General features: G+C 36.6%; 1 protein-coding gene across 1 annotated transcript in view; it reads left to right on the top strand.

Moving 5' to 3' along the window:
• Positions 1–26,864, top strand: part of ADCY8 (adenylate cyclase 8) — a 116,411-nt gene that overhangs the window by 29,773 nt on the left and 59,774 nt on the right. Inside the window, 3 exon segments of the mRNA XM_041488084.1 lie at positions 56–205; positions 17,949–18,079; positions 20,544–20,655. Coding sequence (XP_041344018.1) covers positions 56–205; positions 17,949–18,079; positions 20,544–20,655 — 393 coding nt within the window.

Below are 26,864 nucleotides of genomic sequence, written 5' to 3'. Positions count from 1 at the left end.
AACAGATATTTTTGCTTCTCCTGTCTAATCAAATCCTGTTTGTTGTTCATTGCAGATTGCAGCTCAGGCAGTGTTATTTATGTGTATGAACACTGCAGGAATCTTCATTAGCTACCTATCAGACAGAGCACAGCGCCAAGCCTTCCTGGAGACCAGGAGATGCGTGGAGGCCAGGCTGAGACTAGAGACAGAAAACCAACGACAGGTATGGTCCCAGGAAAAACATTCCTGGTTTTGTATTAACTGCTATTGATAGTTGGACAAGACCAGGCTTTTGCAGCCTTGCTGGCTCCAGTGTGATACCACCTGATTGGTGCAGGTTAGGTGAGTTTTATGCTGTTGCTGTGCTGGCGTGTATTGAGTTGATGTGGCATCTGAAAGATTTCCCCTAGGAAACAGGATGAAAAGAATGGCTGCTCATCATCCTTTCCCACAGAAGAGGCCATCAAATGAAACAGCACCTGGCAGGTGTTTAAAAATGCTTCTTTACACAAGAGGGGTTAAGCTTCACGTTTCAGAGTGCTGCAGATATTAAAATATGCATTACTCAAGTGAAAGATACTCCAGAACCATCTGGATGCCATCCTGTGCCATGAGCTCTGGGATGGCTCTTCCTGAGCAGAGAGGCTGGACCAGGTGACACTCTGTGGTCTCTTCCAATCTGACTGCTTCTGTGAGTCTTTCAAAACTAAACAAGTTCATGGAACTGAAGTCTATCTAGGTAGAGAAAATAGTAAAGTATCCCTTCAGGCTCACAGATGTTTTTTGCAGATGCAGCAAAGTATCACTGTTCTGTTTCTCTGTTCTTAAACTCTTGAAAAATAAACCTTCAGCCACTGTGTGCAATAGCACACTGGGTTAGGTGTACTTTTGATCTGAACAGGTATGGTTGATCCTAGGTAATCATCTCTTGTGATCCAAAATAAGTACTGAATAAAAAGAAGTTTGCTGCTTATTATTTTGCACCAAGGGAGCAGCAGCCATATCACATATGTTACATTGCTGTATCATTCTAAGACGAATTTAGCCTTTCATTTTGCCTTGCTGTATAAATATGTATATGGCTTCTCAAATTTATTTCATTTTCCCCCTGAAAGTCATGCATAGTTCTAGGAAGATGTCTTACTTTGGACTTTACTGACTCAGTACATATGGCTGTGTTGAGTAATGCCAGGTATCTCTGCCAGAACATCTCTGCAGCCATTGGTGACTGAAAAGACTTTGAGGGATATTATCTAGGATGCTCTGGTTTGTTTTTTTTTTTTAACTGCAGGATCATATTTTCATGTCTTTTGAGGATTTTGGGGTATTTGGGGTTTTTTCCTTTTCCTTCTTGCCTTATTTTTCAGAAACCATGATTTTGTAAGCTTTACTTTGACCATAGTTTTCTAGAGTTCATTGTAAAAAACTTTATATCACTAACAAAATGTTTCCTTAACTTTATATCACTAACAAAATGTTCCATAATATTCTGAGGTTTTCCCATTAGAATTATTTTATCCTCTCATGTAAAATGAAGGTAGTACAAAGAAAAATATTTGGGTAATCAAATTTTGCTGAACTTGTATTATCTAACAGGAAAATGAAAACAGTTTCCATTTGGGCAGTCAGATTTTTTATTTTTTTTATCTTTTTGGAGAGGGTGGAAGTAGTGGTTGGATCAGAAATATGTGTTTTTATTAAGTCAGGTTCACAGTTCAGCTGTGAATTTTGTCTTGGCCCTGTGCTTTGCAAGGTTTCAGGGCTGTGTTATTCCCTGAGGGCAGAACTTCCTGGAGTGTAACCTCACTGCAGCTGAGATTCACCTATAACCAAACAAAGCAGTGTGTCACAGGCATCATATGACTGGAAGTGCATATGGGGAACTGTCCTTGGGCCAAGGAAAATGCCCACAGACAAAAGGACAGCAAATGAAAGATCTCTTAAACTTAATAAACTAGCTCAAATTTTTGAAATATTATTTTAGTATATAAAACCAAAACATTTTGAAATATTTATGATTAATTTGCTTGGAACTTTGCATTTTTGTTATTATGCACACCACTACATATGGAAATATTTAATAAACATTTCAGCTTTTCATTTGTATTTGGAGCAGCAACATTAAAAAAATATTCCTATACTGGAACATCTTGAGGAATGGAGAGACTGTTTCCCTCACCATTCCAGTTTTTCCATTTGTTTCTGGGGTAGCATCTCATTTAAGCAATTTTTAAACCTATCTGCTTTAAAAAGACTGACAAGGTCACATTTTAGGTGACTACTTTTTTAGCAGCTTGTTCATGCTCACTTAATGAGTACACAGGCAGTAATTCAGTGACTGCTAGCATTTTTCTATCTTGAGGAAAAATATTGCATGATAAATGGTATCTATAGTTCAGATTAATGTAAAAAACTTATTTCCTGTTAATCAAATTTTAAAAAGTAAGGATTAAAGTTTACTAAATTAATTCCATTACTTTAATTTCCTATGAAGGGGGAAAAATGGTGGTAAAAAAGTGTGCAGAATGATAGTTGTGATGTGGCTTCTAAAAATTTCTAGAAATATTGTTGATGAACAAAAATTTGCAAGGAAAATAGAGGAATTATTATTTGTGTAATTCTTCCAGACAATAATTCCAGGGATTCCAAATTTATTCCACTTCATTTTATTTTCCTTTCACTTGCCATAAACTGTTTAAACTAAAAAGTACTTACAGCAAGGGCAAGGTTTTTGTTACTTTCAGTGGTGGTATTGCTACTTTTTATAGTAGTGGATGACTTAATTTAAATCTCTTGAGGCTTCTTTCATCACCACACATCTTCTGCTTCTTCAACTGAAAGTAATAGAAAATTAATATTTATTGACATGTTGTATGTATGGTATGTGACATGAAATGTGACAGCTCACCAAAAAGATCCTGTAAGGTCCATTTTTTTCTTTATTTAAATCAGAAGACCAGTAAAATTAAAGTAAGAACAAAACAATATAAGTTTTAAACTACAACAAGGAGTGGTATGGTTGTCCATAAACAATTACAGAATGAGGCTCCAATTTTATGTAATCATGGAAGTTATATAAATGATTCAGATATACTTCTATTCATTATTGTGTATTGTTAAAACCAAGAAATTAAGTTTCTGCTCTCCCAAAATGACCCTTCCAATTTCTCAATATCCCTTGGATTCATAATCTCTAATCTTCTGTCATTTTAACAATGATAAATGCTACTGCTCTCATTATGCAGTATTGTGCTTGCCTAAAAGAGCCAGTCATAGAAAGTCACCCAATTGTGAGACAAACATTTTATAATCTGTGTTTTGGAGAAAGGCAAGAGGTGCCATTAGAAATGTGGAGGTGTACAAGGAAACAATGATGGTGACAAGGAAGGATCTCATTATCAGAGGTTTTTAAGGATCCTCTAATGAGTATATGTAGATTTTCTGGAATACAAATATAAACTTTCTACTGTGTCAGCTTCTGCTACTGGTGAAAAACAAGAGATTTTTCTGCATTTCCAGATACATTTAGTGTATATGATCTTATTTTTTTTATTTTTTTTTCAGTAGAAGCAGCTTCATTTATTCACTTGCAACCATTGCATAAGGAGTGATGAAAATAGGAGGTGAAATCACCAAAATCCCACTAGGGACGAATAAATATTTTTGTTGTTGTTCATGTTACTCTAACCTGAAATTTGGATGTCATGTGTTTTCCAGATGCCATTATCTTCCAGCAGTGTCTCCCTTTGTAGATTTTCAGGGTTCAAGAATTCCTCCTCATTTTTGCTGTGAAGTTTTCCAGTTTGACACTCAAAGCCATTGTGTTGTTCAGAAATGTCTGGGCCTATGGTCTTTGTAAATCTGAATTAGCTCCATAGGCTCATTTTCCACTGAAAATATCTTCAGGTGCAAGTTCAGCTTTTACACCAATTGCAATCCATTCAGTGACTGTACAGGAAGGAGGAGAATGCAGTGCAGACCTGGACAATGCAAAAGGCTTTGTGGAGCCTGCCTGATCCAGGGCACCATGACTCCAGTTTTGAAGTGTCTGTTTCCAAAAGTCTACATACAATGAAGCTCCTACATCTTTTTTCATTCTGCCTCCCCCATCTCCATTTACTCTCCACAAGACTTGTAGACAAAATTTTCTGAAGTGTTTCAGAAAGTCAGGACTTTCAGTTGTATTTTCACATCATCAAGGATCTGATTTTCTATTGTTATCCTTTTATTTTTAAGCACCTGGTGTAGTTAAAAGTATATATTAGCATTTTCAATTACAATGAATTTCCTAATTCTAATTACTCTATTATGAAAATGAGTAGCAGTGTGGCTACAAAGGAGAATTACTCCAGCAGTCATTGCTAATGATGTTTATGCACTTACCTGTATGGCATTGTCTGTGTGACCCCATTTGGAAATCCCAGCACCCTGTGAAACTGAGGGAACATCTGTGTCTACTTATTTCCCAATTTTCATTGAAAAATTGAAATTTTTGTGAAAATCTAAAACATTTCAGATCTTGACATAGTTAAAGGAGTTGATGAGAACCTGAAAGACTTTGTCATCAAAAGATTAAAATATCATAGAAGCAAGCTGCAGGAGGCAGCACAGACAAATGTGCTGTAAAACCAGCCTCTGTTTAGCAGTTATTGATAAAATAATGAACTTTAATATTTTCTAATGAACTGTGGTTAGTGGCATGTTCTTAAGAGATGTATTTATATCAGGCAGCCAAATATGGCTGCCAAAAATGTCCTCTGATTTTGTTTTCAAAACTTTGCAATTATGAATAAAAAACAAACATGAGTCTCTCAGTTTTTATAAATCCATTTTATTCCAACAATATCATAGCTTGCTACCACCTGTTTGAAATTTTGATTTAATACTTTCATTTGATATCAAAAATGTTGACAACCAGTGCTATACTTTGTTAATGAACACTTCAAAGACACTGTCTTTGTTTTTAGCTTGATTTTGTTGTAAGGACACAGCAGGTAATTCTGCTTTCATCATATCTGGGCAATGAAAATAGATAGTCTAACTCACTTTCTTAATTAGCTACTGAAAACCCTTCAAAACCAATGAGTATGTAATTTCCTTCATTGTGAAAATGCTGTGAAATATCCTTAATGAAGAGCAGAAACCTGCACTAAATTTCTTTTTCATTTCTATTTCTCGGGATACAAAATCCCTAAGCTTTAAATGAATGACATATTAAATCCAGACAGATATTGAAATGGTGGATTTATGTAGAATTGCTTTCAATATATATCAGGCATTCTCACCTGCTCTTTCTCCAGTCTTTACTTGAAATTTGCATAACATTTTAAACCCCGAAATACTACAATTTAGTTATAAAGAGTCTCTCAGATAACTTTGTCATGCTGCCTTTTCCTGCACCCCACATACATATGTCAAGCTATACATATCTGAAAACAATTATTGTGTAGTGCAGTCAGGAATATTGTTGTGAAATAAAAATTATGCAGGAATATTTGACTAACTGAAGCTGCAAATGAAGCCTTAAATGGACTAGACAGGGAAAATCATAAAAGTTAAATAGCTAAAGTTATTACAGCTACAAGACTATAAAAAACAGTCCAGCCCTTACCCCTTCTCTTGTAATAAGATCACAACATTGCAGGACAGAAATTCACAGAAAACGTGTTTAGTAATAATTAGAAACTTCCCTGGTGTCATGACCACACTCCAAAACTGCTCTAAACCAGAGACACTAATGAAGCCTGGACAAAGCAGTAGGAAAACATGGATGGGAGGCTGCTTTTAAACTAAGCAAAGCTGTTAAACTGTATCTTACTAACATGAATAACCTGGGGTCCGGACTAATGTTTAGAAAACCCAATACATATCCTCTCTGAAACATTTTGTTTGCATTATTTCTAGCAGAGCACCTAATATCATTTTATATGGAAGTTGTTTGAGATCAGAGGGGAAAACAGTCCATGTCTGTTAGACTTTTACATTCATCCTCTGGAGAGGTGTTCATTCCTGCTCTCAGTGTAGCAGGTTATGCATCATTCATGAAGAGAAAACTCTACCTCTTGCACAGAGCTCGCCAGCAAGGCTGCTCAGCTCTTGCTGTGGTAAACAATTGGGAGGGAGTGAACTCAAAGCAGAGACAAATCCTCCAGGTTCTAAGTCTTGCCAAGCCAAATGGAGAAAATTATTCTAATTTTAGCACTACATTTGTGTAGTTTCAGTGCAGACACCTAGTTCTAGAGGTTACTAAAGCCACAACACATTAGTCTTTTTAGTTGTACTGTTTAAATCATTCTGCAAGACAGTCCTCAGCAAGCAGGCCCATTTCTCTGCAGAAATAATTTCCAATTCCACCAAGAGAAGGTCCTCTTATGCGAAAATAAGGGCCCTTCTTAACATCTTCCTTAATTCTTATGGAAATGTCCTTGGGCATCTCACACACTGGCAGGGGAATTGGAGCTGAAGGCTGGAGGCAGGAAGGTAGGTGGGGAGCAAGCACTGCCTGCTTCCAATCTTGCAAGGAGCATTCAGGCCAGAAGGTCCAGGCTGGTATCAAACCTGATCCACTGGGCTTCTAGGGATGCTTCCCATCAAGGTAGGACAAAGATGGGTGTCTGCAAGTTTTAATTATGGATTGAGTCAGACCAGTGAGGAGAAAGAAGAAAACCTTTTCTACATGAAATGGTGTAATGAGAAGAGTCCCCTAAGAGAATACCCCACAGACAATTCCTCCCTGCAACTCCTGCCAGTGGCTTACTGAGCACCTACATTCCAGGTAATCTCTTTCTCATAGGGGATTCCACAAATCCAATTAAAGCTCATTTTGAAAGTCAAAACAGTTTGGATATTGTTTCATTTGATTTGCATAAAGGATTAGAGTTCACCACCCGAAAGGACCATTTGTCCAGGTGAGAAGAGGATAGTTTTGTTTTCTAGGTATTATCACACATTCTGTCTTTCTAGTATGGGTATCAGGGCTAGAAAATGAGAAGGCAGCCCTTAGTCTTCAGAATAATCTACTGTTGGCATATTTAGTCTCTTCTGCCTGAGATCTTTGGAAAAACTATAATCCTGCCTTAATCTCTTTTTCCATTAAAAAACCTCTTCCGTTTGACCATTTGTTTCCTTCTACCGCTACTTCCAGAGGATTTTTTTTTCACACTTTCCCTTGCAACAATCTCTGTTTCCCATGGCTTTAAGAAGCTCTCTGCAGATTGGTGAACTCTAGTTTGTTTTTTGTTTTATTTTTTAAACTTTTTTAAGCAGCTTACATGTTATGTAGGTTTCATCAAGCTCTCACAAAGCTAGAATTTAATCAACTGTCAGTACTTCGCAGCCTCTAAAATAAAAGCAGATTGGACTGGGATTGGAATGGACATTTTAAGAGGGTTAAGCACCATGAATCTGTATATATATATACACATACATATGTATGTACATATATGTATATGTGTGTGTGTGCATGCGTGTATATATAGTGGTGATAAGAATATTAAAATCTCTCTAAATTGGTATGAGGGTAAAGTTCAGATTTAGTTTAAAAAATAAAAGAATAATCTTAATTTTAGAGAGCACACGGTCTTTATAAAAATAGTGCTTCATATTTTAAAATTATGATCACAATAACTGAGCCTTTATTTTTAAAGGCCAAACAATAAACTCACAATTTAAAAAGAAAACCTATATAAACCTCTAGTTAGATATTACATTTTAGGCTTTTATTTCCACTTGACAGAAACCAATTTGTTAACTATGATGTTCTAAGTAAAGCTTCTTAGTCCAGACTTCCTTTCATCTTAGCACTTTTCTCTAAAGAACCATAGTCCCCACAGAATTTTTTTCTTCATGCTGATCCATCAGCACTTAGATGATCAAGCTCTAAGTATAACATACTGGTTAAACCAACAAAAAAAGGAATGTGAAAAATTTATATTGTTTTTTACAATCCATTTCCATATTCTGATTTAGTGGGTGACCTGTTTTCTAAATCAAATAACAGACTTTTCTTCCTTATTGTTGGCAGGAAGAAATATTTACATGCACTTATGATTCTGTAGATACCAGTATATATATTTACTACAACTTCCCTCAAACCCCCCCATTACTGAACCCATTTGCAGTAGAAATCCAGAGACTGCAAAGTAAGATTTTATATGTAGTACCCTCACATCCACTGCTGGTGTTTGTTTCTTGTCATCAAAGCATAACTTCCACATTTTTCTGTCAAGTAAAAATCTAAGGTAAAATCAATATAAAAACTATCTGCTGCCTTCTCTTCCATTCCTTGTAAATCCAGAGTTGTCATATGGGCTCAAGCAGAATAATGAGATTTATAGTCAGTGACAGAGTGGTCAGATGCTGAATTCTTATAAGGGAGAAATCCCAGTGTCAAATCTTCATGCACGGGAGCTTTCCCTAGAAAAAATTAGTGTGAAGGAAACCTCCTTCCTAGTAGATGGATTTTGGATTCACTGAGGATAAAACTCGTGGGTGGTACTTTGATCTCCAAACCAGGTTGTTCAAATGGTCAACAGAGAATGAAACTGACAGAATTTTGGTGGCCTGTGTCTCCTGTGTTCTCAGCTCTTTGCTAAAGAGAGAGGTGTCTAAAAAAAAAAAAAAGAAAAAACAAACAAACCTTTTTCAGAGCTGCCACCAACTAGTGACCCTTGCTGATACATCAGGGAAGGGGCCAGAAATGAAATTAGTAGGGAGAATGAAATAGTTTCAGCCACCTACAGTGATGAGACCTACCAGCTGGGCTGTCACACGTTCCTCTTGGCTTAATAAAGAACTCCAAGCTCCAACTTAATCAAGTTAGTGCCTCTGCTCTGAATTTCTCATTCAGGATCAGAACTGTTAGTGTTCTAAGAAACTTCCTTTAGTGCCCTAAAAGGACTGTAGGAAGACTCTAAAATTAATGTCCTTACAAGACACTTAATTAACAGAGGGTCTCTGTAGTCCAAGTAATGGTTTGAAATCATATAACCATAAGCAATACCAATTCCAAGATAAACAGAGTCAAGTTACTGATGCCATTACTGAGATAATTTAAGGTAAGATAGAATATTTGGATAAACATTTATAAATAGGCTAATGGTCCTTCATATGGATGCCTTTTGGGTATTCTCTTATATGTTCTCAATATGTATTCTTCACATATATATTTGTAACTCTGTCACCTGTTGTATTAGTAGCTAGTTTTCCCAGTACTTTCCCATGGCCTTTCCCTGAGCAGAAAGACAAAACTCCAGAGCTCCAAGCCCCAGGAGGTAGAAGGTTCTGTGCCATCTTGGTTCTTCCTGGGAATCAAGGCTGAGAACAACTCATTGAGAGCCATTCTCATGGACAAAGTACAGCTAGTGCTGAAGGAGAGGCTCCAGAGGAGGGGTTTGACCTGTGGGGAAATGGCATCATCCCTTGTCCTCCTGATTGGTGCTTTTTTTCAATTATGCTAATTTCCTAAAACCTATGAATGTGTATTCATCCCTGTAGGAGTGGGCTTTTGTGGACACCTTTCCACAAATGAAAGCCTTCATTAAAGATCTCCTTTCATATTACCTCCTTACTAAAATTATGTCGAGTTTCATTTCCAGATTAGGAAAAAGGCAACAATATCAACAGTATTCAACTCCCCATCTACAAGCCTATTCAAAGGGGTTTGATTTTCAGGAGGTGACTACTTCTCCCTGCTACTGAAAGGAAGTTTTAGCCTGCTTGTTCTGTTTAGTACTGGAATCTTGTAATTCTGTGACAAGGTGCATCCCTTGTTTTGACCAGAAAATAAGACCTTTTGGCTCTTATTCATCTTGGTGTCTGCAGTGATTTAGTCATAGAAAGCTGAACAATAAAAGGCACAAAAGCTTTCTTTATGATATTTTCTATGTCATTAGCTGCCATGAGTACTCCTGACAGATGTGTATTTTGCTAAAGTTGTCTAGAAATTTTCAAAACAGCTCAAAAAACATAACAAAATGGAAAAAGAGACATGCAAATCAATAGAAAAAAGAACCAGTACAGAAGAATTAAATGAAGACTTAACAGCAGATAAGTCAAAGCTGCTCCAGAGAAACACAGCACAATAATCATTAAAGTCAGATGGTACCATTCTGATATTTTAGAACAAATTTGAATTGTAGGAGCTGTTTTATAATAATTTTCTGTCCCAGTAAAACAAGGAAAACTTAAGATTATGCTTTTATGAAATCAGTGTTGTGTCTATCTCTCCTGTTCTTTAACTCTGACTCTGGCCTTTCTTGCAAACTAACTGAAATTTATGGAATGTACCAGAAGATAGTACAAAGCTTTTTGTCATAATATGGGTCTTATTTCCATATAAATATTTTTCTTCTGAATATTTGTCTTCTGCACTATTGTTTAATAAAGAATAAGTTTAAAAAATTATCATGATATTTGGAAGAAACAAAATTAAAAATAGAAAATATGCCTTTCCATTATTAGATGAGTCTCATGGGTTACTCTGGAGCTGGAGAGTATCACTTGCTCAGCTCAGGGATCCCCAACAATAAGTAGGACATTGACCTCTTGGAGGAAATCTAGACAGTCATGAAGATGATCAGAGAGCTGGGACACTTCTCCTGTTAAGAAAGGTGGAGAAATTTGAAATTGTTCAGTCTGGGGAAAAGAAGCCCACAGGGAAACCTTATACAATCTCCCAGTGCCTAAAAGGGCTTCAAGAGGGATGGAGAAGGACTTTTGACAAGGGCATACAGTGGTAGGACAAGGGGCAATGGTTTCAAACTGAAAGAGAGTCCCTTGAGATTGTTATTAGGAAGAAATTCCTGACCGTGAGGGTGGTGAGGCACAGGAACAGATTGCACAGGGAAGTTGTGGCTGCCCCTTGACTGGAAGTTGGATGAGACTTTGAGCAACTTGGTCCAGAGGAAGGTTCTCCTGCCCATGGCCAGGAGATGGTAACTGACTGATCTTGAACATACGTTCCAACTCAAACTATTGCATGATTCTGTGATAAATATTCATGTCTACAAGGTAGGGCAGTAATACAAATTGTTTTGTAACTCCCGCTTTTCACCACTCATCTTTCTAACATGGTTGGGTTTCACAATGAAATGTAAATCTAACATGCTCTTCATTCAGGAGATAAAAAATCATATATAAGTGTTCAGAGGACCTGGAATTCTTAACAATTGTGTGTATTCAATACAGACACTTAATTTGAGAGAACTTAATCTGAGACCTGTAGATCCTACTGCCTAAGTTAAAACACAACTGAAACAAACAAAGCACTATCAGGAGATTGTTTCATGATGCACTCCCACCCACTTCTGTGCAAGTTATTGGTGCTCATGTGGCCTTAAGATAAGATGGGTCATTGTACCTGTGCCATAGTGTAATTACTGCCTGCAGTTAGCAGTTAGCTTCATGATCAACTGTGTTACTTCTAAAAATTTTTTTGAAGTATTTTTGTAAATATTTTGAAGAGGAATAATTTTTTTTATTAAATAAACCTGCATCAGCAATAACAAGTATCATCCAAAAAAAAAGAAAAAAGAAAGACAGAGAGTGCTGTTCTACCAATTCCCAGCATGTTACAGGATGAGCTACATATTTATGAAGCCAAAATTATACTGGGAAGGCATAAAAACCCAAACTGGCAGCCCTGGAATCATCCTTCTACATCTCAGGAACTGAAGGGTAAGGAGGCACTAAGATTGTGATCTCCTTACACGGCCAACAGGGCAATAAAAAAGACACCTCCTTTTATACCTGGCAGTAGACTATTAGTCATCACACCCTGCCAAGATTTTGTAATGTGGCTTCAGGTATTGAATCATCAAACCATTCCCTACTCAGCTAAAACAAAGGGCCAGCAGTACCTTGCAGTTCCTCCCTTCAGCCTGTGCTATGTATGTTGTTTTATGCTGGTTTGGAAAACAGCACAGAGGAAACAATTGAATAGCATGTCCTTCCTACAATTGTGTGGAAATAGCTTTTTCCTACTTTCATTGCCACAAACTTTGCAACATGTCTCATTAGACACTTTCATGAAGGGTTCACTTTCATTCACTCTCATAAATACTGGGTTATCAGTTTGATTGAGATTCTAGATATGTTTCATAGACAAAAGCTAAACAAAAGGAGACTCCAAGACTTTCTGCGTGATCTGGCCTTGCTTCTCTTTGAAAGCAGCAGATTCCTAAATGGAGCATGTGGCAAAGGATGGGATAATTTGGGATAATAATTGTTGGAATTAAAATAAAACAAAGTTGATATTGCTCATAGCAAACATTGCAGAAATAAGTAGTAAAAACTAAAGGCAGCCTCATAACTCCACAAGTCTGAATGAATTAGGTACTGCTGTTATTTCAGTAATTTTTAATTAACTCCCATTGTCTTGATGAGACACAAGAAAGAACAGCTGCAAATAGACTGTCCATTGTATACTTAGTAAGCACAAAGGAATTTCTCTTCAGAGCAGTTCATCATAATGAGAGGTGCTAATTTCCATTTTCTAGAATGGCACCTACAATAATTACATCTATTCTGAACATGGTCAGATTTTCAGTACAAAACAATACAATTTTTATTGACATCCCTTAAATGTAATAAAAGCTCATGTACTCCAGAAAGATTAAAACTACTCCTGCTCTGAATGGCCCTTTTCACATCCTATTAAGTTCAGTGTTTAAGACAATAAAGCACCTCTGATATTAATTGTAAATGTTGTTAAAGATAAGCTTGATGGTTCTGGAAAAATGATTCTTAAAAATCAAGATGAAAAATGTTAAACAGTTTCTCGAGAGCATCTATGGTTAAACACTTCTGGAGTACACCCACTCCAATTTTTCACAAGTGTCTTGGGAACAGCCATAAGCAGCATGATTCCAAGCCCAGACTTACTCCCACTTCTTCTCTGTAGGCTCCCCCTTTTAATGATACATGCAGAGGAAGAACTTCTTCCTGAACTCACCTGTCAGTCAAGAGGGGTTTTTCTTGCCTTGGCAAAGCCATCCCCAATAAAAATTATGAGGAACAAAGAAAAGTCTGAACCATTTAAGTGGAGCTGGTGCATGGAGCCTTTGCAGACAGCAGACCCTGCAGCGGTGATTCCCTCGCATGACCTGCAGAGAAACCTCAGGGAGTTTGACCTTTCTCTTAGCAATTTCCTCCAGATCCCAAATTGCTTGTAGATGTTTTGTGCTTGTTGAAGTTTTGGTCTCTTTGATCAGCCCAAGTGGAAATGTCTCTCGTTTCTATTCACAAGACAGGCCTCATGCACTGGTTAACTGACTGCTCTCAAAAACGGCTGCAAAAGTCATTATTTATTCATCAGGGACATGTCCCACTTCTCCATGAATGTGCCTTCCTGTGTTTGTGCAGTTGTAAGTACTGGTACCCTCTCATTTCAGCACAAGTGACCCAAGGGATCAGTGCATGCAGACCACAGCAAAGCTGTACAACAAAGAATGATTATTGCAGATCACTAAAACAGTAAATGGGCCTTAGAGGCAGTATCAATGTTAAATTGCAGTCTAGGGACTTTAAGTAGATGTGGGTGACTCATGAAGTTAATTTCCTTATCATTGCAGGATTTGTTTCACTGTTGCTAAGTTTTCCTGAAGGAGTAGATTGGGTAGGAGTCAGCTCCATATTTGACACCTCCTAAACTAAGTGACTACACACTCTTTACATCTATGAGCTCCTACTACCATGGACTGAGATCTAGTCAAAACAGGCAACAGAATGCAAAGAGACCCACAGTGACACCAAAGAAGTCATGAGTATCTCTCCAGATTAATTGGATTATATGGAAGTTTGGGCATAACTACCTTGGAGTCAAAAATCGGGTGTCTGAATGCAGACCTGAATTCTACCATCAATTTGTTACATTTAGTGATTTCTATTGGTCTTTTTTCTTTACCATAGTTATTCTTCAGGTTAAAGGTACTTTTCAAATTTATTTACTCTAAACTATGACTGTTCCATCTTAAAGACTGGGGTTGATTCATGAAGTGTTATTAGAAGAATAGTTCACCAGCTCTTTTCTAGCATTCCTTTGTTGCTATTTTCTTTCTTGCATATCTTTACTCTTGAGCAAATATATCTCTGCTCCTTTTCAAACCACTTGCCACTGCTGCTTTGAATTGTTTCTACTTATCCCACTGCTCAACTAGTAAGCTTTCAAAAGATTTGGGTGATGGAGTTTCCTTCACCCTAGAGTTCACAACATTTTATTAGGGCTTTCTCTGTAAGAGAAGGAAATCTGTTACTCTCCAGATCCGAAAATGCCTTCCAAGAGAGACTGACTAGAAATGTGAGGAGCCTTTGATCATGTAAATAGTAAGGTACAGAGGACAATAAAAAAATGACATTTTTCTTTTGCCTGGGATTAGCTACTGCTTTCTTGTACATGACCTCCACACCTTTGTGCTGTTCTTTACCCCAGTATCTAAATCTGTGAAATAGGAGCAGTAGTATTTAAGTATCTTGAAGGGGAGTTATGTGGCAAAGATCTTTATATCAAGGGAAGAGTGATATGACACTCATTCTTGAATAACTGAAAATCTTTCTTAACTGTTGGACTGAAGAAAAATTACTTGAAAGACCTCTGAAAAAGGACATATCTTGGTCCAGAGAATGCTAGAATCAGCTGTAGGAAAAGAAAGAATGGAAATGATCCAAACTAGAGCCCACCTCAGTTCCCAGTTTGGAGAAGAAGCCTGGTTCAGCATCCCCACCATCCTGTCAGTGTGGTGTAAGAGTAGCTGGGCATGGTAAGGGACAGCTGACGCCCACGGAGTAAAAAGTTTTCTGTCATTTGAATGTTTCAGTACCAGAGGATTGATGGTAACAGAAGTTCCTCAAAAAGTATCTATAGGTACACACATACACACTTAAATGCTGTTTTTCTTGCAGTGCTCTTAGCACAACATACATCATGCAGAGTAGTGACACGAGCTGTTCATGAACCTTCAGTTGTGATTCTGACAAAGGCTCATCAAACTCTTCACTATTAATGGAGGAGGGCTGCTACAGAGGCAAAGTAATTAACCTCAGTTTTATGGGTCATTGCCAGATCTTACGTGCAGACAAGAACATTTAACTCACCTTAATGAGTAGCATGAAGGTTAAGATATCAAATGTTCTAGGCACATTTTTCTTGGCTTAGTGAACATGTGCCAAGCCAACTATGTTTTATTTTAAATAAACTTTCTAGAGGCATTGCTCAATACCCCCTTAGGTAAATACAAATAAGGAATGTAAGATTTTCCTTTTGGGGGAAAAAAAAGTACATTCTCTATTTAAGTCATATATGTATGAAGGAATTTTTTTTTTAATGATCACTTTTCATAGATTTCATAAATAGTTCAATAACCAGGATTTCTGTTTGATTTCTTTTTTCTATCCTTTAAAAAAAATTATTCCAATTTGTCATCCTTCAAGGGCAAGCTAGGAAATAACATATTTCTTTTAACAGTGAAAAAATTTAGTGTTATTCTGAATGTATCTTCACAAGAAGTCATTGGACCCTTTATTCTTACAACTCCCTGAAATACTGATCTAATTTGTTCAGAAGGTGGTTCTATTTTTTGTTCATATTGAGCTATGTATCTTAATAGTGAAGGAATAAGAAAATCTAAATGCATTCTATCACAGGAAGCTCAAGGACACAGAATTTTAAAAATATTTCTGATGCCTAGACTATCAATCAGCAGCTCTTTGCTAGCATGACATCTTAAGAAACCATGAGATATTTGCTTGTGGAATATTTAGCTGAGGGCTAAATATTCCTGTGAAACCTGGGTTTGCAGGAGTATGAAGGACCTCCTAAGGGACTGGTTTGCTTCTTGCTATCACAAGCATCATATCCAGTGTTTACACATAAGAAGAATGAAGGATAGCAGAATTCCCAGGTGGAAAGGGTGGAAGAAAGCCAAAACAAAGCAGATGTGCTAAAATTAGAACCATCCTGTATGGGAAAGCAGAAAGTCTGAGCATGGCTATTTCCCAAAATAAAGGAGATCTCGCTGCATTATAGTTCACAGCCTGCTCTGTATCAGCCATCACTCACATAATTTTTTCTCTCTTCCTCACAAAGGCAGGTCTTGATTTAGCAAAGGTTTGTAGAATAGGTGGATAAATTAAATATTAGGAGATTCTCAGTTCTCTCATATTCTGTCAGCATGTTTTGCAGAAGGAATGCCTTTTTGGAGAGGGGTGTAACACTCCAGTGCCCCAGTGCAGCTTTTGGCAGCTTTTGTTCTCCCCTGTTAAACAAACAAACAGTTGACCTCAGCTGGTGCTGCCATCCAGACAAATGGAGGTGTTTATCCAAAACATGTTCCCATCAGAGCTGAAGATTGTTTACTAACTGCTGACAAACACTGCTCAGAGTGAGAATTCTTCATGATCTACACTGTGAAAGTTGTAAGTTAGTAGTGATATCACTTCCTGTGAAACCTAGGAAGGGATTCCTTCATTTATTCAGATGTTTCTTCTATGGCAACATTTCATCCACATGACATTGAGTCCTGCTGGCATGAAATAATTATTTTCATGATTGGTTTGCTTGTCTATCTCATTCCACCCATCATTCCTCTTTGTTTTTTCTTGTTTTCTCGGAACAAATTTTCACTCTTGAGAAGAGACACAGCACACAGCCTGTATACTACGCGATTATTTTACATCCTCCTGATATCAAGTTGCCTCAAAATAAATTCAACATCAGTTTCTTTGACAGAAAAGGCTGGAGGAGAGGAGAGGAGAGGAGAGGAGAGGAGAGGACTTTATTCATCTCTGTGTTCTGTAGTCTACATATGTGCCTGATTTGGAAGTTAGTATCTGGTTTTCCCTAGACATATCATATTTCCCAAAATGTTGTTTTAAATTTGGTTATAAATAGCTTACATACATGCTAGTAACATTCTCTTCTTTAGTTCAATAAGATTTCAGTATTTGCAATCCTGTAAAGAAAAAGAAACGTAAAAAATTGTACCTTTGCTTCAGAGTGATTGGGAGCGATAAATTCCAATACTGGACAAAGGTTTCTAATCTGAAAAAAAAAGGGAGACTGAGGGCAAGAGGACACAATAACAGTATTTTGGTACAGAAAGATTATTACAGAGAAAGCAGCAATCAATAATTATCCATGCCCAAACTGCAAGGATAAAAAGAAGGTTAAATTTGCAGAGAAACAGATTTGGGTTGGATACTTGCAAAAATCTGTCAAAGCTGTTAAACTGATGAGCTACTGAAGCCAGTCTAAAATCTCTCAGGGGATGATCTAGGACTTTCATGAAAGAACTTGATTACTTTCTGAAGGCTTGCCTGGCTGTACTAAGATGTGGTTAGTTAGCATGATTCCAGCACAGTGCTAATAACCATGATTCCAGGTCCAATCCCCATATAGCCCAGTCACTTGAGATCCTTGCGGGTTCCTTCCAACTGAGAATATCTGGTGAAATTCTGTGAAAATTCTGGGGTTAAGTATATTATGACAGGGCTGGAAACAGCACTTGTGTGGATATGTATATATCTTTATACACTAATGCTAGAAGTATATGTGCACTAGTATGCACTGACACACTGTGGTTGCACACTAATAATAAACAAATACACATGGATACTCTACTAATATGCGTTATAAATAAGCATGTGTATATATATAAACATATGTCTCAAATGTTTACTCTTCCTGGGTGTTCTTGAAACAGACAAACTTAATTAGAAATGTTGGATATGTTATCCAGTCTTTCTAGTCAAGAGAACTGGTTTGAATGAGAATGTGAGCTCATTTTATTCTTCCTTACCTAAACCAGAGGTATCCTGGACTCTGGACTCAGGCTGATAAAGTGATTTATCACAAATGGCCTGAGCTGGAATTTTTAGAGAGGAGAGTGATATCTTAACCAGTTATCCAGACTCTTAAACAGGGCATTGTGAAATACCAGATCAGACTGATACTGGTTTCCTCTTTGTTTCAGGAACGGCTGGTGCTCTCTGTGTTACCTCGGTTTGTAGTCCTGGAAATGATAAATGATATGACCAATGTAGAAGACGAACATTTGCAGCACCAGTTCCATAAGATCTACATTCATCGTTATGAGAATGTCAGGTGGGTGAATGTTTCTGTAATGTTTAAGGTCTCAGAGTTGCTAAATTACTGTTGTCTGAGGGTTTACTTTCTGTTGCTTTATTCATTCATAAATAAAAAAATTAGTGTACCCTTGTTTAGTATTTGAGCAGAGAAGCATTTTGATGCCTTCTTCTACTCATCAAGATGGCTGGATGCCATGGTAACGGCAAAATCCATTTGAACTAAACACTGAGTCTGGACCATTTGTGTCTTTTTCTCACTTTTTTTCACTTTTTTTCACACTCAGTTCACTTAAGTTGTCAGGATTGCACTGGAAGGGGAGCCCTTCCTCCTACATGTGGACACATATTCTGCCCCAACCTGATGGTTCACCCCACACACTGAAAAATGAGATGAAGACTTGTAAGATGTTCTCAGAGAAGGTTATGTGGTTCCTCTGCTCTACAGCCATTTTCATATAATCAGTCTTATTATTATTTTCTTAATCTTTACTCCTCTCTAAATTTTTTTCTTTCATGAAATAAGTTATCAGAAGGGTGATAATTATCCTCTAAGCTGCTACTCAAGGTAATTAGTCCTAATTGTACATTACACCAGAATGATCAACTTCTACTCCATGATATTACATAATCTTGGTTTTATTGTATTTCCTGAAAATCAGAATATTTTTTCACGCCAATAGCATTTTCCATAAACCTTTCCCAAAACACAAGGGTAAATCATTGAGTGATCACCTTTGAAATCATCATTGAAGGAAGTGCAAAATAAGCATGGATATGATGTTAGATAAATTGCTTGGAAAGCAAGTACTTTGCCTTTCAATGAAACCAAAGTATAACTTTGTCTGGACAAGTTCAATAAAAATAATTTGCACTTCTGCAGAAGAATAAATTGATTATCTGCTGCTTCTGTGGCCATGCAGTTGCTCAGATATGTTATTTTATTAAATCTGATTGAAAGTATCAAGGACCCTCATAAAGGTTTGAGTTGCACTAAATGAAAATGTCTTCCATTAACCTTTTTCATACTCAGAGTAAGTGTTGCTGTAGAAGAATCAAAATATGGAGAAGATGGCCCTTTTGCTTTAATGGAAAAGGGTTGTAGACAGGGTGAGAAGTTGAAACATATTTTATGCTTGAAAGTGATTTGAAATTAAAATTCTGTATGCTTTAAAATACAGATACTGGTTGGCTTCTATACATGCTGCCAGAAACTAGATAATTTCAAAACAAGATTTCATTCACCTTATTTTGTTTCCTAAATGTTCAGTACTGAATACTATCTAAATCAATGCTATATGAATCCTTAAAAGTAGTATCCACTTAGAAATTTTTTTTTGGTTTGAAAATTAAAAGGGTAGAAAATAGTAGTTTGAAAATCTTATTATCATAAATTTAGTCTATTATTACCATTCATTACTCTTTGAGTAGCTTGGTACTTTACCTTTTAATTTTATTACTTCTCACTGGTAAAAATCTTACCAAGTTTGTAAGCATCTTGTTTAAACCTCACCCAAACCTTCACCAGTCCATACATTTGAAGATGTGTTATCAGTCAACCTGATCATTACTGTATTTCTTATTGGTTACATTAGTAATTCTCAGACACTGTCAAATTGTGATCTTGTTCACCACAAGTCACCAGCTAAAGTGAAACAAAATCTTCTGGTACTCAGATTGTAACACCAGTAACTGGTTAACTTTCAATTGCTAACGAGGTTTGTGCCAGAATGATGAGTGTCTTTTTAAGCATCACCGCTTTATAAGGTAGCCAATACTTTCTTTGTATAATAATTACTGAGCTACTACATGCTTTGTTCTGGGTGGTATCTTGCACACCACAGACTTTGTGTGTGTTTGTGTTTCTCTATATTCACATGTGGTCATTCTAGGCACAGTGAGCAGCCAAAAGGCAAGAAAAATAACCAGATGTTCAAACACTGGCTAGAAATCTGTTTGCAAGTATTTTGTTAATGGAGATCCTATGACAATTTCAGGCACACAAGTTGATGCACCTAAATTCAAAGTATGATCACACTAGGCTCCCTGTAAAGTCACTAGAATGAAAAAAGAATTATCCATTTAAAGATTCATACCTTATAAAGAGAGCACTATAGTTCTAACTCAGGTACCTCTGTCACATGCCTAAAATGAGACTAAATAAAACAGGCCTTAGCCTGGTATATATCAAGACTGTCACAGATTTGTCTGTACTCTTAGGATTTGAGACTTGTATGATTTGAAAATCTAGAATTGCATTGCTTCTATTTTTGGCAAAAAAAATTGCTCACTCTTAGTAGTATTTTTTTTTAGTTCCTTCAGTATTTACATTCAGTATTCCAGTATGTACAAAAGTATAGAACAGAGGTAGTGTTACTTCAAGGGTAATAAAATGACCCTTCCACTTGTAAAATGCTAGAAGGTAACTTAAAACATTTAGTAATTAATGGACATAGACTGAAATATTAATTTTTTTTTATTAGCATTCTTTTTGCAGATGTTAAAGGCTTCACCAACCTTTCCACAACTCTGTCAGCCCAGGAGCTGGTCCGAATGCTGAATGAACTCTTTGCCAGATTTGATCGACTAGCACATGTGAGTTAAGCACAATTTATTTCCAAAAAGACAAAATCAATTCCATGTTTGGGAGGTTTGGATCAATTTGAACAATATATATCCATATTCTCCCCACAGGGATTTTATATAGCAATTGAATTTGGAAGACACTGACAAAGTTATATGAAAAATGATGAGTTCTGATAGCAAGGGAAAGCAGGGGTTGTCATCAGAATATTTGGTTTCTGTAATGCTGGACAGAGAACAGTATGAGAGTAGATCACCTACCACAGTTTCTAAGGAAGCTTCATATTTTGGATTTTTGCTGGAAATTTTTTTTTAAGACCATAGCTTTATTTGTCTTTTCTTCTGCAAAGTGAAGAAGATTAAAAGACATATTCATTTAAGGTCATCTAATTAGTTCTCACAGTCATTGCAGTGGTTAGTTAATAGCAGGGTTTACAGTCTTTAGGCTGGATTCTATCTAACTCAACAATGAAATGAATTAAACACAGCAGAGGAAATTATTACATCAGGAAAATTAGTTGCTCCTTAATTAGCATTGAGCAGAAAAAAAGGTGAAGCACAAAAATACAAGCGGAACATGCTCAGTTTTGCTAGGCTTGTATATTTTATTTATTTTCATATTTCTTTGGTCAAAATGTAATTTAATATGGCTATCTTAAGGTATCAATATCTGAGCTGACTAATAAGACTTCTAAGTGGAGGCAATGAAGTACATTTCAGGAGTTTATCTTATCATTTATCCAGCCAAATGTAGGTACATACTATGGGAAAATGCTAATTGCACTGAATATCACAGACCATGCTATTTACTATAAAGGAAACCTAAAGTGGCTTGGCCTGATGTAGAGACTTGCATCCCTCACTGGCTTTCATACATTTCTGAATTAGGGTGATGGGGTATTTGTACACATATTACACAGTGTCAGAGTAAGATCCTTGTGGTTTTCTCTCATCTTACACATTAAGGTCAAGAAAAGCAATTCTTCCATAATTATTGAAATTTCTTTTGATTCAGCTTTTTTTATCTCAAATAGCCATGTGTCTCCTCTTGTACAGAGTGATGCCATAACCCATTGCCTGGACAGTGGAAAATTAGTAAATGCAACCTACAATATCTGCTTTGCAAACAAAAACCCCTCATCAGCTCTGGTCTACACTGTAAACCAAGCCAGGTGAAAGAATTACCTCAGTCCTGTCTTTTAGAAAGAGTAGAGGGGTAATGTCTGCTTTTGTATGGCTTGACAAAAATAGCTTTTCTAACTGAAGAAACATATTTTACACCAAATAGAATGTATGCATGTGACAGAAATATTTTAGGAAGACTATGTATAAAAAATTCTTTATTGCTTTCCTTCACATTTCAATTTTGACTAGCATTCATGATAATTAACCATATTTTGTAACCATTCCATAAACTGTATTTAACCAATAGTGATTTTGTGTAAAATTACTATATCCAGTAAAGGAGTACAAGGAAGCATTTACATTTAAAAGTCTAATCCAGTGAATACTCCCTCACTTGCCACTTAACCCTGAAGTCAACGTCCTGCTTGTTTCTTTTTTTGTTTTGTTTTGTTGTGTTTTTTTTGGTTTTTTTTTTTGTTTTGTTTTGGTTTGGTTTGGTTTTGGTTTTGGGTTTTTTTTGTTTGGGTTTTTTTGTTTTTTTTGTTTGTTTGTTTGTTTGTTTGTTTTGTTTGTTTGTTTGTTTTTTAATAGGAACTGGAAATTTTGCTTCTTTAAATGCCTAGACATTTTCCCCTTCTCTGTGGCTTGTCACACACTTAAACCTTCTAGAAATCTTTCTGTTGCATTTCTAAATTCATAAATCCTAATGGAGGACATTGAATGTGCCATACAATAATAGGCATTCCAAAAATGCAGGGGAGTTTATTTTAAAGAAGTGGTAATAAATATATCAGTCCGTTTACATAGCCAAGAATTTCTTATCCAGAAATCTCTGATTTGGGATGAAAGAACATTTGTGTCTGCAAAACGTTGTTATCAGGATGATCATCTCTCAAGTGAATGTCCCAGTCACTAGATTCAAGACCCTAGGATCCTTCATGCATTTCCTTTCCTAGTCTGGGAATTTACTTCTTTTTTTAACACATCATTGATTAGACTAATCCACTGGCCTGGAACAATCCTCTGAAAGGTGGAAGAGACAGGGAAGAAGCAGTGTAGAAACTGAACATATTTGGCCTGCAAAGATTAGTTATATGATCATGGAAAATTAAAATTCAGTAAAAAGACGTTTTGATTGTGTTCCTTATTTGTGGGTTCTGTGACCTGGATGTCATGATACCTGTGTGATGGCCTGACAATAGAGATGCCTAACACAGAGAAACCCCTCTTGCTTCCCTAGAAAGGGTTTGGTGTTTCTACCCAGTTCAAGGAGACAAATTCTCCCTCTGCACTTACAGGAAACCAAGACTCCACACCGGACTCTTATGGAGGGGACCAGCTGCATAAAATAAAAGGGTCTAAATCTTATATTGAGCTTCACCTTTTCCTTTGGAAAATTTTGGAAGTGGACATTGAGTGAGCCTGAATTTTAAGGACTTGTGAATTACATGGATCTATCAACCTACCCATCTGATATTGCATAAAGTTTCACACCTGGTAAAGGTGTATCTTTTGGAAAAATTCCTGGTCTTTGTCTGAATGCACCAAGAGATGATCTTCTTTTAATGCTGGTCCATCTTGGTAGTATATTCCAGTGCCTTAACACTCTCACTGTTTATTCAGTATGGGTTTTTTTCTCATTTGATTTTTTCTGACTTTGAATTACATCCTTTGATTCTTGCTGTATCAAATCATCCCCAGAAAAAGGGACCATCTTGTAGCCACTGACTTCCTCTGGGAGTGCATCTGAATGCTTTGATCAAGGGGCTTCTCAGGTTTCCTTTTGATAAAAGAAATAGACCAAGCTCATGGCAAGGTTTTTACTCTGTAAGATTTATTCCTTCAAATAGTTTTGGGGACCGCTTTTCTAGAACACCTCCTGTTTTTGAGAATCCCTTTTAAAGCACTGAAAACAGTGTTCCTGGACTAACCTCCATGAGTGTGAAGAAGGCAGATCACCACCATTCCTCCTAATCTCTGTTCCCTTGATCACTGTCCAAAGGCCATGTTTCTGAAAATACAGTGATAACACTATTGTACTGAAAAATATTATTTTTGGGTTTTCTGGTCTTACTGTCACATTGTGACCACATCTCTGCATGGTAATTGTTTATTTACCTGGTCTTATTCCTTTTGTAAATGTTATTAGCAATAGGTTTCTACTTGCCTCTAAATCCTTGACAGGACTTTTGGGAAGTTGTCCTTTCAAGGCCTCCCTAGACGGATCTTCCGTTAAGGAGGATTACACAATCACATCTAGATTTCAGATCCATCACTTAACTGGTTCTTAATCAGCTTAGCTAGAGTTATCATAACCCTTTAAAATAGTCACTGTTACTCAGACTCTTGGAGTTTGCTAGGAATTACCGTCAAAGCAAAGAGGTCAGTTGCAGAAAGCTTGAGGCAGTTTCTTTAGGTTTTAAGGAAAAAATGTATAAATCCTTATTTACCTCTAAGTAAAAGTATTAAATTATAATCTCATATAAAGATTGTTGGATCTGCTTGAACATCTTATATAATCATATAATATTAAAGAAGACATTTTCACAGCATACTGAAAAATGTAATTTGGCTAGGTCTCTTTTTTCTCTTATTAAGCTTTATTAAGCAACACAGAAGTAACAAGATGCCTCTGATTTTTTAATCTTCCCTAAGTTACATCAAGTTTTATGGCATACATTGATGCATATAATTAACAACAAAAAAAAATCCATAATATCTGTATCATTACCACAGAACACTCTGAACAAAAATTAGAATGCAGTTCAATATTTTTTCCAAGAAAAAAATATAATAATATATTTTGTACAGCTACTTCCCATTTCTAATCACTCTGTGATATTTGTAAAAGATTTATAGTTATTAAAGAGAAAAGTGACATTTACAAAAGAAGAAAAATAAGTTGGCATAAAACAGAACTGAAGGAAACATTCCCTTATATATACTTTATCTACTAAAAGGCCTAAACAGAAACTCAATTAATATTAATACTTTCCTTAGGCAGAAATTTTGAGAAGGGAAATGAGATGACATTCAGCAAGATACTTAAGCCTAAAAAAAGTCCTGCCTTGGTGAAGTAATAGTTATTTTTGATGTTTGTTTTTCCTCTGCCTTCTCCACAGTTCTAGATGTTAGCCAATGCCATGATTTAAATTATCATATTTCTAAATTCATCTGCACTCTTTGTAGATTCAGTTTCAGATACAACAAAGAGGAAAAGGAGCTTATTAAAGGACTGACAGGGGTTTTGTTTATTATTTTTTCTAATAAGGCAATCTTCTTCTGTAACCTCGGTTAAATTGTCTCCTGTGGTGCTGTAGACAAGCTGTCAAAAATTCCTTCAACAGTGTATTACCAATCTTGTGACTGCTGTTTCCAGGGGTGGAAACCAACCTGACTACCAGGCTCCACAAGAACACATCACCCCATAGCCCCAGTAAAATATCTGCACCTGTTGTTATCAGGAAGGGAAGACTGGAGGGTTTTGGGGGCTTTTCTCTTTCCTTGATAAAGACACTTCTATTGCAGTTCTTTACTGTCCCAACTCTGAGCTGGCAGTGTTTTGTGCCATGGTGAATTGTCTTCCAGCATGTAACCCACAGGATCCCAGAGACTTCCTAAAAAACCTTGTATAAACAAATATGCCAGGTGTGAATTTTTTCGTGTGTATATGTTTGGGGTGATGTAGCAAGAAGCAGAGTTTCTGGATTACGAGTATAAATATATTTACTTAGCTCATTATAAAGGCATTGTATGACTTTTTAGTAAAGAGATGGGGTGAATTCTCTTTTTGCAGTGCTTAATTCTGAAGTGTTTTTCCTCCCAGCCAGTGTCAATAATTAATTGGCTCATACTAATGAATAAACAACTTTGTTTACCATGTTCTCCCTACATTTACAGTTTTTCAGATGGTAAAGAGCCCATCTAAAGACCTAAACAGTCACGTAAGCCCCAGCCCACAAAACACTTTTAGAAGTGATAGTATAGAGGTTTTTATGAAAAAATTCAGATGAAAATGACAGATTAAATAAAATTTGTTTCAAATTTTCCAGTGATTGATAAACTGAGAATTACTCAAATTCAACCTCCCCCAAAAATAATTCACTTTGTGACTAAATTGGGATTTGAATTAAATTACGCTTCACTAGTATATTCTTGGGAATTCTCCAACTCATACTTAACAGAATCATAGAATAATTAAGTCTGGAAAAGACCTCTAAGATTAGCCATTTACCTAACACTTCCAGGGCCACTACTAAACCATGTCCCTAAGCAGCACATCCATGTATCTTTTAAATATCTTCAGGGCCGGCAACTCAACCTCCTTCCCAAGCAGCCTGTTCCAATGCTTGGCAACCCTTTAGATGAAGAAATTTTACCTAATATCCAATCCAAATCCTCCCTGGTGCAACTGGAGGCCATTTCTTCTTTTCCTGTCTCTTATAACTTGGGAGAAGTGACTGAGCCTCACCTGGCTACTACCCCTTTCTTGGCCACCTGGTCACACCCTGGCTCGTGTTCTAATGTTGTTGACCAGTGTCCCACGTACCTGAAGCAATAAAGGTCTAGAAACTCCTAAGGGGAAGAATTTCTATGCAGAATTGTTCCTGGCTTAGCTAGAAAGAAACACTTTGAATCTTTCTCATGGGGATTTCTGTCCCTGAAATCACTTAAAGCATAGTCTTCTAATTAACGCAAGCTGCCAAGGTAAATTGCTCACCAGACACAACAGTCACAGCAGTTTTCTTCTACAATGTGTCAAGGAACAAAGCTGTTGATATAATAAATTATAAAACTCATTCACCAATGCACCTCAATTCCTTCTGTAGCTTGAGAGACCTCAAACCTATTTTTTTCTGGCAGCACAGAGAAATTCTAACTGCTTCATTATAGCTGTTTTTTGTTTTTTTGGGTTTTTTTTTTTCCCTAAAGAAAAAAAACACATTCCTTATACAGTATGTTAAGATATGTACAAACTGTTTAATATAGGACCATACTTATGTATTCCCTAGTTCAGGCAAATGAAAGACTGCCACATTTTTCCCTTTATGTGTATAAAAATTTGAAAAAATCTTGGTAACTCTGTGTCATATCTG

Source organism: Pyrgilauda ruficollis, unplaced genomic scaffold (genome assembly GCF_017590135.1).
Source record: "Pyrgilauda ruficollis isolate IOZ18807 unplaced genomic scaffold, ASM1759013v1 scaffold87, whole genome shotgun sequence".
Classification (NCBI taxonomy): Eukaryota; Metazoa; Chordata; class Aves; order Passeriformes; family Passeridae; genus Pyrgilauda; species Pyrgilauda ruficollis.
Note: the sequence above shows the minus strand (reverse complement) of the source record. Positions and strands in the feature narration are given on the sequence as shown.